The sequence below is a fragment of the Oncorhynchus keta genome, chromosome 16, assembly GCF_023373465.1.
Source record: "Oncorhynchus keta strain PuntledgeMale-10-30-2019 chromosome 16, Oket_V2, whole genome shotgun sequence".
In the NCBI taxonomy this organism is placed as follows: domain Eukaryota; kingdom Metazoa; phylum Chordata; class Actinopteri; order Salmoniformes; family Salmonidae; genus Oncorhynchus; species Oncorhynchus keta.
The window spans coordinates 9234027-9247051 of record NC_068436.1 but is presented as its reverse complement, the minus strand read 5'-3'; the positions used below and the strand labels follow the sequence as shown (position 1 = coordinate 9247051).

The 13025-nt window shown below is 43.1% G+C and overlaps 1 protein-coding gene and 1 long non-coding RNA gene across 4 annotated transcripts in view; both read right to left on the bottom strand.

Annotated features, from left to right (window-relative positions):
• LOC118395568 (neurotrophin receptor-interacting factor homolog) overlaps positions 1–8674 on the bottom strand; it is a 384346-nt gene extending 375672 nt beyond the window's left edge. Inside the window, exon 1 of one of the 3 annotated variants that reach the window (XM_052465143.1) lies at positions 8157–8674. In XM_052465143.1, coding sequence (XP_052321103.1) covers positions 8157–8445 — 289 coding nt within the window. In that variant the 5' untranslated portion in view covers positions 8446–8674. The remainder of the gene's footprint in view (positions 1–8156) is intronic. The other 2 variants (XM_052465144.1, XM_052465145.1) reach the window with 2 other exon arrangements.
• Positions 8675–9642: 968 nt separating this feature from the next.
• Positions 9643–13025, bottom strand: part of LOC118395648 (uncharacterized) — a 7524-nt gene continuing 4141 nt past the window's right edge. The window contains exons 2-3 of the long non-coding RNA XR_004827994.2: positions 12583–12683; positions 9643–10108 (exon numbers count right to left, since the gene is read on the bottom strand). This is a non-coding gene — a long non-coding RNA (uncharacterized LOC118395648). The remainder of the gene's footprint in view (positions 10109–12582; positions 12684–13025) is intronic.

Genomic DNA, 13025 nt, shown 5'->3' with positions numbered 1-13025 from the left:
ATGAATACATTTATTCCGCCTACATCACCTCAGTAAGATAAATATTAAATTGTCCTTGTTCTATCCAATGTTTACCGTCTCTCTAAAAGCAGGTATTTACACAAGCCTGTTTCAAATGATAAATTAACTAAGGATTAATGAGGGGTATGTGGTTATTTACCCTCTTAGCCCAAGACACCAAACATAACTACAGTGCATTCGGAAAGTATTCAGACCCCATGACTTTTCCCACATTTTGGTACGTTACAGCCGTATTCTAAAATGGTTCAAATATTCCCCCCACCCCCCTCAATCTACACAAAATACCCTAAAATGACAAAGCAAAAACAGGTTTGGGAATGTTAGCAAATTTATAACAAATACAAAAATATATAAATGTAATATTTCAGTTTAAGTATTTAGACCCTTTACTCAGTACTGTGTTGAAGCACCTTTGGCAGCAATTACAGCCTCAAGTCATCTTGGGTATGACGCTACACGCTTGGCACATCTGTATTTGGGGAGTTTCTGTCTCTGTCAGGTTGTATGGGGAGCTTCACTCCACAGCTATTTTCAGGTCTCTCCAGAGATGTTTGATCTGGATCAAGTCCGGGCTCTGGCTGGGCCACTCAAGGACATGCAGAGACTTGTCCCGAAGCCACTCCTGCGTTGTCTTGGCTGTGTGCTTAAGTTTGTTGGAAGGTGAACCTTTGCCCAAGTCTGAGGTCCTGACCATGCTTCTCATGGTCTGAGAGTCCTTTAGGTGCTTTTTGGCAAACTCCAAGCGGGCTGTTATGTGTCTTTTACTGAGGAGTGGCTTCCGTCTGGCCACACTACCATAAAGGCCTGATTGGTGGAGTGCTGCAGGGATGGTTGTCCTTCTGGAAGGTTCTCACATCTCCACAGAGAAACTCTGGAGATCTGTCAGAGTGACCATTGGGTTCTTGATCACCTGCCTGACCAAAGCCCTTCTCCCCAGATTGTTCAGTTTGGCCGGGCGCCCAGCTCAAGGAAGAGTCTTGGTGGTTTCAAACTTCTCCCATTTAAGAATGGAGGCCACTGGGTTCTTGGGGACCTTCAATGCTGCAGAAATGTTTTGGTACTCTTCCCAAGATCTGTGCCTCGACACAATCCTGTCTCGGAGCTCTAGGGACAATTCCTTCAACCACATAGCTTGGTTTTTGTTCTGACATGCACTGTCAACTGTGGGATCTTTAACAGACAGGTGTGTGCCTTTCCAAATCATGTCTACGACCTCCCGGTCGCGGCCGGTTACGACAGAGCCTGGGCGCAAACCCAGGGACTCTGATGGCACAGCTGGCTCTGCAGTACAGCGCCCTTAACCACCCGGGAGGCCCTCGTGAGAAGCATTTCAAGGTCCTGGAGTGGCCTTGCCAGTCTCCAGATCTCAACCCCATAGAAAATCTTTTGAGGGAGTTGAAAGTCCGTGTTGCCCAGCAACAGCCCCAAAACATCACTGCTCTAGAGGAGATCTGCATGGAAGAATGGGCCAAAATACCAGCAAGTGTGTGAAAACCTTGAAGACTTACAGAAAACGTTTGACCTCTGTCATTGCCAACAAAGGGTATATAACAAAGTATTGAGATAAACTTTTGTTATTGACCAAATACTTATTTTCCACCATAATTTGCAAATAAATTAATTAAAAATCCTACAATGTGATATTCTGGATTTTGTTTCTCATTTTGTCTGTCATAGTTGAAGTGTACCTATGATGAAAATTACAGGCCTCTCATCTTTTTAAGTAGGAGAACTTGCACAATTGGTGGCTGACTAAATACTTTTTTGCCCCACTGTATTTAACTTCAACAAAATGGCAATACACTCAACTTTGAAGTACTGTACTTTTATTGCACAAAACGATACGTGACAAGTAGAATAACTTCGCTCTTTACTTTTTCTGTAAATCTGGTACCCTCATTTTGAAAATAAAATAAAGGTTCAACATTACATTACACACAGCTTCACTACTTTATGTCAAGTAAACATTAATTAATGCACTATCATTTCCTCATTTTGAAACACCAGCATAAAACACCATGAGAAGGTTGTCACTTTTCATCAGTGAAGCATTTTTATAGACACCATCACACCATCCATCACCATATCATCTACTCCACCTCATCATACTATAAATCCAATCTCAACAGAATGAACTACAAACTAAATAGTACTACATTACATGTCACTATATACTATACATGGGCCGTGTGCATTTTCTGCTGGTGTATCCTGAGGTAGCTCCTCTCTGAAAACCTCTTCCCGCAGTACATACAGGGGAACGGCCTCTCACCCGTGTGAACCTTTTGGTGCCTCTTTAGCTGGTGGGAGAACCTCTGCTCACACTGGGGACAGCTTTAGGATTTCTCCCCTGTGTGGACCCTCTGGTGTCTCTTCAGGTGACCAGCCTGGACGAAGCGCATATCACACTGGGTACAGATGAACGGTCTCTCCCCTGTGTGCATCCTCTGGTGGATCTCCACCTGTTTTGGGGAAACTGAAGGCTTTCCCACAGAATGAACACGGGAAACGCTTCTCTTTGCCACCAGATCTGCTGATAGCGTTACTACTACTGTCATTTGTCAATGGGCTTGTGTAGCCATTTAGTGTTGAGGCACTGGCATTGTCTGAGGTCTGGTTTAACATTCGGAGAGTGTGAGGAGGATGAAGGCCAGGGATTTTCTGTGTTGTCACAGGGTCCATGTTCCAGTTGATAGATCCTATAGAAGGCAGGCTGAAGGGAGCACCTGTTAGGGGGTTATCCTGAGGAGTCATCAGTATCTCTGAATCAAAACTATAGGAGCAGGATGGAGCATCAGTAGCTGAGTCTCTGTCTGTTCCCTTTCAACTCACACCGACACCTCCCTGTCCTCGCAGACCAAATCTAGGCCTTGCCCTGGTCTCAGCAAGTCTGTTGTCATGGAGACTAAGTTTGGTTGTTGGTTTGTGTTCGACTGTCTGTTTCTGGTCGCGGTTAACAGTGTTGTTCCCCAGCCCAGAATTAAGGACGCTGTCCCTTCCACTGTGTCACCTCTGTTCCTGCCATGCTCAATGACGTTGTCCCCTGGGCCCTTGGCTGCACCCGTCTGGGTATCCAAGATGGCTCCCCTGTCTCCTCTGTTAGCCTCCAGCCAACCACCTACAGGGAGAGGTTACAAAATAGACTTTACAAACATGGCAGAGAAGTCTACATATGGATATTTATTTTTTACCTGGTCAAGTTCATACATTGTGTGTTTTGTATGTAAACATAGGATTGTATTGATTTAATTTTATGAATGAAGAAAATATCAGACAAACCTGACTAAACTATTTTGACGTGTACAGTAGGTGTTTTTAGTGTGTTTGGTATGTGTAAGTATATTTAGTAAGTGTATATTGGTTATAAAGCGCTGTTGGGTGTATGTAGAATAGTGTGAGATCAGATGTGATGTATACTAAAGAAAGTCTCAATGAAAGTCTTAGAATGAAAATCCCATGTTGTCTTTATTAAACAGAAACAAGTTTCAAATACTCCATATGAAAACCACATTCATCTCTCAAGCTACTATTTTTTTCCTAGCTTTCAAATAGGCACGTTCTTCTCTCCCCTGCAACTCTGCCCTGGGTCCTTATTGTATAAGAGAAAGTTGTGTTTTCTGTCAATATACCTGGTAATGTCATGGTTAATAAACAACTAGGGGGGCCCTGTAAAATCAGATTTTTCCCCAAAAATAGTGTTTTTGGTCTGCCTGGAAGAATACCCCAAAAATATTCCCCTTTAATTGCGCATCTGGCCCTTTAATTATGCGTCTAGCGATGGTTCTGTACTGCTGCTGCTCATTTCATGGCAAAGTTAGCAAATAACAAATAATAGATACAAACAGTTCATATTTAATTGAAAAGGTTTTGGGGAAACTCAAAAGACAGTTATCACATCAACTGGCTACACACAGAGTGATAGACAAATGCCTGCACCACACAGACAGACAGAGGCAATATTGCTGAAAATGTATTGGGAGAGTGTTAATTTTGGCTTTTTCATCCAATAGTGACTAACCAGGGGTGGGACAATGTCAATACAGCGTTGATTAGATAGTAGCTGGGAGCTTGCGGTGTCTGATACTTGTGAGATTTGTTTATGTCATTTTGCGATGGAACACGTGAAAATTGAATGTACTTGCAAAATTTCCTGCAATTCTACACATTTTGCCATCGGGCGTAGAGAAAATTTTGTATTTTTAAAGCAATTGCCGCCAATTGCCCAGCACAGTACAAACACAATATGTAACAGACTTTTAGACTTATACAGTTGAAGACTGACTTATACAGTTGAAGTTGGAAGTTTTCACAATTCCTGACATTTAATCCTAGTAAAAATTCCCTGTTTTAGGTCAGGTAGGATCACCACTTCATTTTAAGAATGTGAAACGTCAGAATAATAGTAGGGATAACTATTTATTTCAGCTTTTATTTCTTTCATCCCATTCCCAGTGGGTCAGTAGTTTACATACACTCAATTAGTATTTGTAAGCATTGCCTTTAAATTGTTTAACTTGGGTCAAACGTTTCGGGTAGCCTTCCACAAGCTTCCCACAATAAGTTGGGTGAATTTTGGCCCATTCTTCCTGACAGAGCTGGTGTAACTGAGTCAGGTTTGTAGGCCTCCTTGCTTGTACACGCTTTTTCAGTTCTGCACACAAATTGTCTATAGGATTGAGGTCAGTGCTTTGTGATGGCCACTCCAGTACGTTGACTTTGTTGTTCTTAAGCCATTTTGCCACAACTTTAGATGTATGCTTGGGGTCATTGTCCATTTGGAACCAAGCTTTAACTTCTTGACTGGTGTCTTGAGATGTTGCTTCAATATATGCACATCATTTTCCTACCTCATGATGCCATCTATTTTGTGAAGTGCACCAGTCCCTCCTGCAGCAAAGCACCCCCACAACGTGATGCTGCCACCCCCATGCTTCACGGTTGGGATGATGTTCTTCGGCTTGCAAGCCTCCCCCTTTTTCCACCAAACATAACGATGGTCATTACGGCCAAACAGTTCTATTTTCGTTTCATCAGACCAGAGGACATTTCTTCAAAAATGACGATCTTTGTCCCCATGTGCAGTTGCAAACCGTAGTCTGGATTTTTTATTGTGGCTTTGGAGCAGTGGCTTCTTCCTTGCTGAGCGGCCTTTCAGGTTATGTCGATATAAGACTCGTTTCACTGTGGACATAGATACTTTTGTATCCGTTTCCTCCAGCATCTTCACAAGGTCCTTTGCTGTTGTTCTGGGATTAATTTGCACATTTCGCACCAAAGTACATTCATCTCTAGGAGACAGAGCGCGTCTCCTCCCTGAGCAGTATGACGGCTGCGTGGTCCTATGGTGTTTATACTTGCGTACTATTGTTTGTACAGATGAACGTGGTACCTTCAGGCATTTGGAAATTCCTTCCAAGGATGAACCAGACTTGTGGACATCTACAATTATTTTCTGAGGTCTTGGCTGATATATTTTGATTTTCCCATGATGTCAAGCAAGAGGCACTGAGTTTGAAGGTAGGCCTTGAAATACATCCACAGGTACACCTCCAATTGACTCAAATGATGTCAATTAGCCTATCAGAAGCTTCTATAGCCATGACATAATTTTCGGGAATTTTCCAAGCTGTTTAAAGATACAGTCAACTTAGTGTATGTAAACTTCTGACTCACCTGAATTATTATGATACAGTGAATTATAAGTGAAATAATCTGTCTGTAAACAATTGTTGTAAAAATTACTTGTGTCATGCACAAAGTAGATGTCCTAACCGACTTGCCAAAACTATAGTTTGTTAACAAGAAATTTGTGGAGTGGTTGAAAAACGAGTTTTAATGACTCCAACCTAAGTGCATGTAAACTTCCGACTTCAACTGTATATGCCTTTACATATCACACAATGTCTGGATGCAATATTCTACCCAGGAAAATTCAACACTGAAATCGTTTAATCTCGTTATTCCAAATGCATCTGTGGGTCTTTTCTGCTGACAAAAATAAAAATGAATCCTTGTCTTTAGTGAAGGGTTTGATCTCAAGTCAGAAGCTATCAAGTGGAATGGTTATTTTCTATTGAGTGGAATGTTTTTTCTGCTGGTGTATCCTGAGGTAGGTCCTCTCTGAGAACCTATTCTCACAAAGGGGGCAGCTGTAGGGTTTCTCCCCTGTGTGACCCCTCTGGTGCCTCTTCAGGTCACCAGCCTGGGCGAAACGCATGCGACACTGGGTACAGCTGTAGGGTTTTTCCCCTGTGTGGACCATCTGGTGTCTCTTCAGGTGGCCAGCCTGGGTGAAGCGCATATGACACTGAGTACATCTAAAGGGTTTCTCCCCTGTGTGGACCCTCTGGTGGATCTCCACCTTCTGGAGGCAGCTGAATCCTTTGTTACAGAACATGCAGAGGAACCGTTTCTCTTTACTGTTGCCTGATGTGGCTCCCCCTCCCTGAGCCTGATCGAAATGGACATGGCCATGTGAATCGGAAGGCCCCATCGACGTGGACACTGGGTCGCGATCCCCGAGCATATGTAAAGGGGAGTGGGTAATGACATCTGGATTTGTCTCTAAGCTTTTCCTGTAATCTAAGAAATCTCTGCCCCGTGAGTGTTCCTCTCCTAGGTGATTAGCTGCATTCCATGTGGGAGGAACGTCACCCTCCACTTCATCTACGACCAAACCCTCCCCTTTCTTATCTAGGCACCCTTCAGAGTATCCACTACTACTGTGCCGGTTCCAGTCCCCTCTTGAGAGATCAGTCTGTGTCTCTAAAACCAAGGGCATGTTACCAGGGTCCATCTCTGTACCGTAAGAACAAGACGGATCATTACCGCCAGTGTCTAACGCGTCACCATCCCCAAAGGAATGAACCGTCCTCTGGCGAAATATCGGTAAATACTCTGAGCCAGAAGCAGGAGGACAGCCCAGTGGCTCCAGTCTCTCTGGGTCTGATCTGTGGTCAGATCCTGTGTGTAACAGCCTGTGTGTTACAGTTAAAGTATTGGTATCGGCCTCTGTCTTGAGGACGGTGTTCAGTGGTCCACTGACCTCCGTGATGCTGTGTCGGGTTCTGGGCTGCACTGGGGCTGTCGTGGGGTCCTGCATGGCTACAAGGGGCACTCCAGCCATTTCAGTCTGAATGTCTCTGCTTTGCCGTGGGTCCTCCTCTCCTTCAGACCTCTCCAGCTTGACCCCAGGACCTGTATCTGCAGACTGACACAAGAAAAGTGGAGGTTATTACTGGTAAATGAGTTGAATTGTATGACAATGTTGTAGGGAAGTCTCACAAGCTCCCCTATGGCAGATAAAGATGTACATGTAAGCAAGTGAATAGTTGAGGGGTGCCATTCTGAAATGAAATGGCCACATTTGATGTAATACTATTACACTAACCTCTATCATCATAACGTGCTGGGTTGAGGTTCTACTCCCCTCATCAATTGTGATTGGTTGGTCATCTCTCCATGTATTGTGTCCTGCTGGCTTCACAAAGCTCTTGTGGCCTCCAGTTAGATGTCCTTCACCTGATAAAGTGATTGGGGAAACAAACAGTTTTCAGTTTGCATTTGTGTTATATTAAACATAGAGGAGGGAGTAAAATGTAGGCAAGCAATAAACATTTCAGAACAACTACTAGTCGAATAAGACATGGGAGAGATGACGAATTTTGGAAAAAAGATTTATTTATAGACTAATACACTTGAAACAAATAGCCAAACTGAAAACTGGAGACATTACTAGTGCCTCCACCGCGATCAAAGGACACAAATTTAAAAAATGCGTACTGTCTTCTAGGGTGGCTAATGCTACTTCCTGATGTTGCCAGGGGTAGACAGACTCACGCGGTGTGTAACATCCGAAAGTGGTGGCGGGATTATTTGTATTAGTACAGTACGCACATTTCGTCCGTGTTTTCCCCACAGACTAGCCATTAACTTAAGTTAAGAAGGAAACTGAAGCATTTGCAGCCTGAATGGAAGATGTTTTATGTGCCAGCCGGTCCATGGGGGCCAATTGTATTGCTGGCCGAATACATTAAAGTTGGACGTAAGATGCCAAAAGATGTAAAAGGCCGGATGGGCTAGGCTATATATGAACGGCGACAGCCTCCGCTCTCTCGGCCTTCTGCTAAATGTACCTCTTGCCATTCCTCTGTATCGGTCGAGGATCCTGACATTACTGGGACGACTGGCGAGGACGCGCTCTCGCACCAATCTCTCTGCGCGCTCACGTGCCACCTTCATTTCCAGTAGCTGTAGTTTCCTCCGCAATCCCCTGTTTTCTTTCTGGCTTTGAGTTATTTCCAAACGAAACACTGCATAGTCGTCGTCTACGACTTTACAGATCTCTGCAACGGCTGCATTCGCTAGAATCTCCATGATGGAAGCTATCTGAGTGTGAAAAACCATACAGTTAACGTTAGCCATTTTTAGCTAACCAGCAGCCAGATAGCATCTATAAACAAAGACCCGGGACCAACGCGAATTAAACACCACCTGGGGTAATTATGTTAAATGTCTAAATAACAACGCTTGTTTCTGGTCACTGTTCACTTCCGTTCTTCTTCTTTAAAGTTTTCGATTACACCTATTGGTGTATTGCAGCCACCTACTTAGTACGGGGTCTTCTTCTTTGATATTATGGTGGTCCGAAAACAAATGTTATAGGTGCATGCCGCCACCTACTGTTTTGGCTGTATATGAGCCCAAATAATTAACAAAATACAAATAAACAAGGCTAAACTCAATGTACTCCTTTGTTTAGGCTCTGGGGCCTGAGAAGAAGAGCATCTTCGGACAGTATTCTTTGCAATGAATAGTGAAGTCCTGGAAACCCAAAAACATTTCAGCTCCAGTTTCTTTGTCTTTTTGTTTATTTATGCCGTACAATTAATCATATGTTCGATAAACACACAATTTTAAATTGTATGCATTTTAGAATAAGGCTGTAACGTAACAAAATGGGGAAAATGGGAAGGGGTATGAATACTTTGTGAATGCACTGTACCTTTTGTTGTGAATGCCCATCCTGGTACTGTCTGTATTGGTGGGGTAACCACGAGGTACTCTAATTGAGGAAGGCTAGACCCAGGTTCAGGCCCAGACCTTCTATGAACCCAGTCACGAGGCATTAGATGAGAAGCTGAAGGAGAAAACAGACTTCCTGATAAGACTACCACCAGGGGAGTCTCCCACCACTCTCTGTGAAGGCTGAAGTCCAGGGTGACCTGTTCTGGTCATCCTGGATACTGTGGTGTTTGTATCATAGGAACAGGAGGGTCTCTCTCTATCAGCCCCAGGTCCTGCTTCATCCCTGCTCTGAGACTGTGAAGGGAAGGGTCTGGGCTGCAGACTGGATCCATGACTGGAGCCTCTGTCTCTCTGATGACCACCAGGACTGAGGTTGTTCAGTCCGCCTGTCCACTGGTGGTGATCTGTGTGGTGGTGAAGTCTTTGTCCCTAGTGGTTCGGTGCCAGGTCCGACTCGGGAAGGAAGAGAGATGGCTCCTGATCCAGTGTCCTGATCCGGGGACAGGGTTTGTGACCAGCCACCTCAAAGGTCCAGTCTCTCCCACCAGCAACACCGAATACAGGTCAGCAGTCTTCATGGACTGGAGACTGTAAACACAAATTGTACAGAAATGCATAAAGGTTTATATTAAAAAACAATGTTCTGTACTCACAGAAACATGATAATTATAAAATGTTAACCACAGTCAAGCCCATCTCTAAAACTGGGATTCAAGTACCTAACAATATGGAGCCATTGAAGTAAAAAAAAAAAGAGTCCATATGTGTTGATTCAAGAATGAAGAAGACAAAATCTACGCCTCGCCCTAGTCTCAGCCAGTATGTTGTCATGGAGACGAAGGTTGTTGTTTTGTGTTAAACTGTCAGTTTCTGGTTGTGGTGAAAAGTGTTGTCCCCAGACCAGTTTTGAAGACGCTGTCCTATCCATTGACCTCCACTATGTCGCCTCTGGTCCTGGCCTGATCTGTGATGTTGTCCCCTAGGCCCTTGGCTGCACCCATCTGGGTCTTGGAATCCAAGATGGATACGCACTCTCCTCTGTTAGCCTCCAGCCAACCACCTACAGAAAGAGGTTAGAAAATGTGACCTGTTTCAGGAAGCTAGGCGTATGTCACGTCACCACTTCACAGGAGGCATTGAACATAACAAAATGTTTTTTTTTTATCATAATGCGTTTTTGTGCAGAAATGCCTTCTGGAACATGTAAACTTTCATATGCCTTTATAACAAATTTGTATGCCATCTGTAAATATGAATTACAATTGTTAAATTGCGACCCTAATTGGTTTAGCCACAGAAAGAGACAGGAGCCTTCCTGCTAGCCATGATTGGCTAAGATAACGGATGGGCTGGACATGCAGAGAGATGAGCTCGGTTTGGTCTGCCATGTAGCATACTTCCGTCTATAACATGAGCTTCTCAGTATGTGTAGATAATAATTTCTACCACAGATTTGTGAAAGATGTCATGAAGAACTGCAAGTGTTGCTACTGCTCTAAACATTGCTGCCCTTAATTTAACAGGCGCTATCGGTCATCGATCAGAGAGAAAGAGTTTCTGGAGGACGATCGTGCCATGCTGACTCTAGGACTCTTAAAATGAATCAGACAATGAGGAAATCCCTGACTTGCGCGCTAAATAGCGTTTCAATCGGTGACGTCACTTGCTCTGAGACCTTGAAGTAGTGGTTCCCCTTGCTCTGCAAGGGCCGCGGTTTTTGTGGAGCGATGGGTAACGATGCTTCGTGGGTGACTGTTGTTGATGTGTGCAGAGGGTCCCTGGTTCGCGCCCGGGTATGGGCGAGGGGACGGACTAAAGTTATACTGTTACATTAGGTAAAAACATTTTCATTTAACCAGACATTGTAGCCTTCTGATGACAGTGATGTGGAAGAAACGGCGATCAACAGTGTTGTTGTCATGGAAGAAGTTGACCAAGTTTTGAAATCAGTGGAATGTCTGGTGGAAGCAGAATATGATTGCAATTGCGAAGGGAGTCGAAAAGAGGCCCCCGAAGGAGGTTGTATAAAACAACTGTCTCTGGATTAAATTTCAAACTAAGGCCAACCATGGCATCCATGACAGAGAGGGAGAATCTTTCATCCATGTATACGGGTAAGAGTCTAGCTACATTTTCATATATGTTAAAAAAAAATTCAGCAAGTTGTTTTCAATGCAAGTTAAAGTGTACTATTGGCTAGCTAACATTAGCTGGCTGGCTCGCTAGCTAACGTTACGTGTATGATCTGTGTAGCAATATTATTTGTCTCTCAGAAAGCCATTTGCATTGCTAGTTGTAGCTTAATGTTAGCTAGCTAGCTAACATTGAACCAAGTTGGTTATCTTTAGCTACCTGCAGATTCATGCATGGTGCAGGGTAGTATGAGTTGGGATTATGGTTAATTGTTTAGCTAGCTAGCTAACTAGCTAGCTACCTACCTACCTGCCTAAACAAAACACTCCACTATGCAAGTAACCATTTCACTGTACCATTTACAACTTCTATAACCTGGGCATGTGACAAATAAACTTGGATTTGATTTGACATAGTGTGTGTTTACCAGAGACGGTAATGTGAAGAACAACATGAAAGCCAAATTAGGTTATAGGCCAAGGACTAGATAGTGTATTTTTACTATGACTTTTTGCTACTACTTTCACCGCTTTGAAGTCTTGAAATCTTTGGTTGTTTACTATGCTGCCTTACTCTGTTTAGCACATGACCTCACATGTGAATCCTTAAAGAGATGGGTGGGGCTAAGGCTTAAGAGGGAGTGAACTATGCTGAATGGGTGTAGACAAAGAAGAGCTCTCCATTAGGTGTACCAACACATTCAAGGGCCATTTTCTCAACAGTGGGGTTAAGTTGATCAACTTTCAAAGCAGAATTACTTTCCCATTGTATGATATACCAGTTTCTCTACTTTTATCAAATGTAAAAAACACAATTTAACATTTTGCTACATAGGTCACAAATAGGTGGTAAGTCAAGTTCATTCATTATAATGTGAGTTTTTGTAACATAAGTCGCATTGATTTAATTTTATGAATGATCACTTTACCATTGAAGATTGTGAAAGAAAAATTACAGGATGTTATATGTTATAATACTTTTTATGCATCGAACAGCTTTGATGAGTGCTTTCTCATCTGTGTCTATTTTAACTGAGAGGAGCCTAAAAACCTACAGCTGGGATTCCATAGATAAGATGTGGTGGGTGTAACCGAGAGAGAGAGAGCGCCTAGAGGAATAGAACAAAACCCGTAGTGTCTAATCATTCTTGCATCTGGGAAACCGCACCAAAGGCTTTCCAGCCATAACTAAGCATTCTTAGTGTCAGTTATATAAGAACCAGCATTGTCTGTAAAGGTTAAGCCTCTGCAACACATTTTAGAGTGTGGGATCGACAGCTTCATTATTACAATAATTAATCAATATTGAATAAAGATGATTGTTTGAAGAAATGACAGTCTCTTAGTATGAATGTCCATGACAAGATATACTGTATGTAGGCTATATGTATTTCCCCCTTACCTTGCTCTTCCATCTTCAGCAGATCAATGTTCGCTGGTCCGTCCTCTTATCTCCTCTTTGACTAGCAACAGATCAGGCTTCCCATTCTCCATCTCTATTGACTGTAAGAGACACAGAGTGAGAGGATGTTGGAACAAGAAATCTGATATGAGCACCCTGCTATGGTGCATTTTCTGGTTGGGCAATAAGGGATTGCTATGAGTATTATGCAAATGCTAGTTGATTTGATTACTTGACACTCTTTAATGGTTTTATAATTCAAAGTAATGGTCCCACACTTAAGACGAAATTCATCAAGACCGTGGCCCATTTCCACAAATATTCTCAGTGTAAAAGTATTCATTATGATCTAATAGGCAAAACTGATCCTAGGTCTGCACTCCTACTCAGAGGCTTTGTGAATATTGACCTTCAATTAAACGCCGCCTGTCCCTTTTAATAAC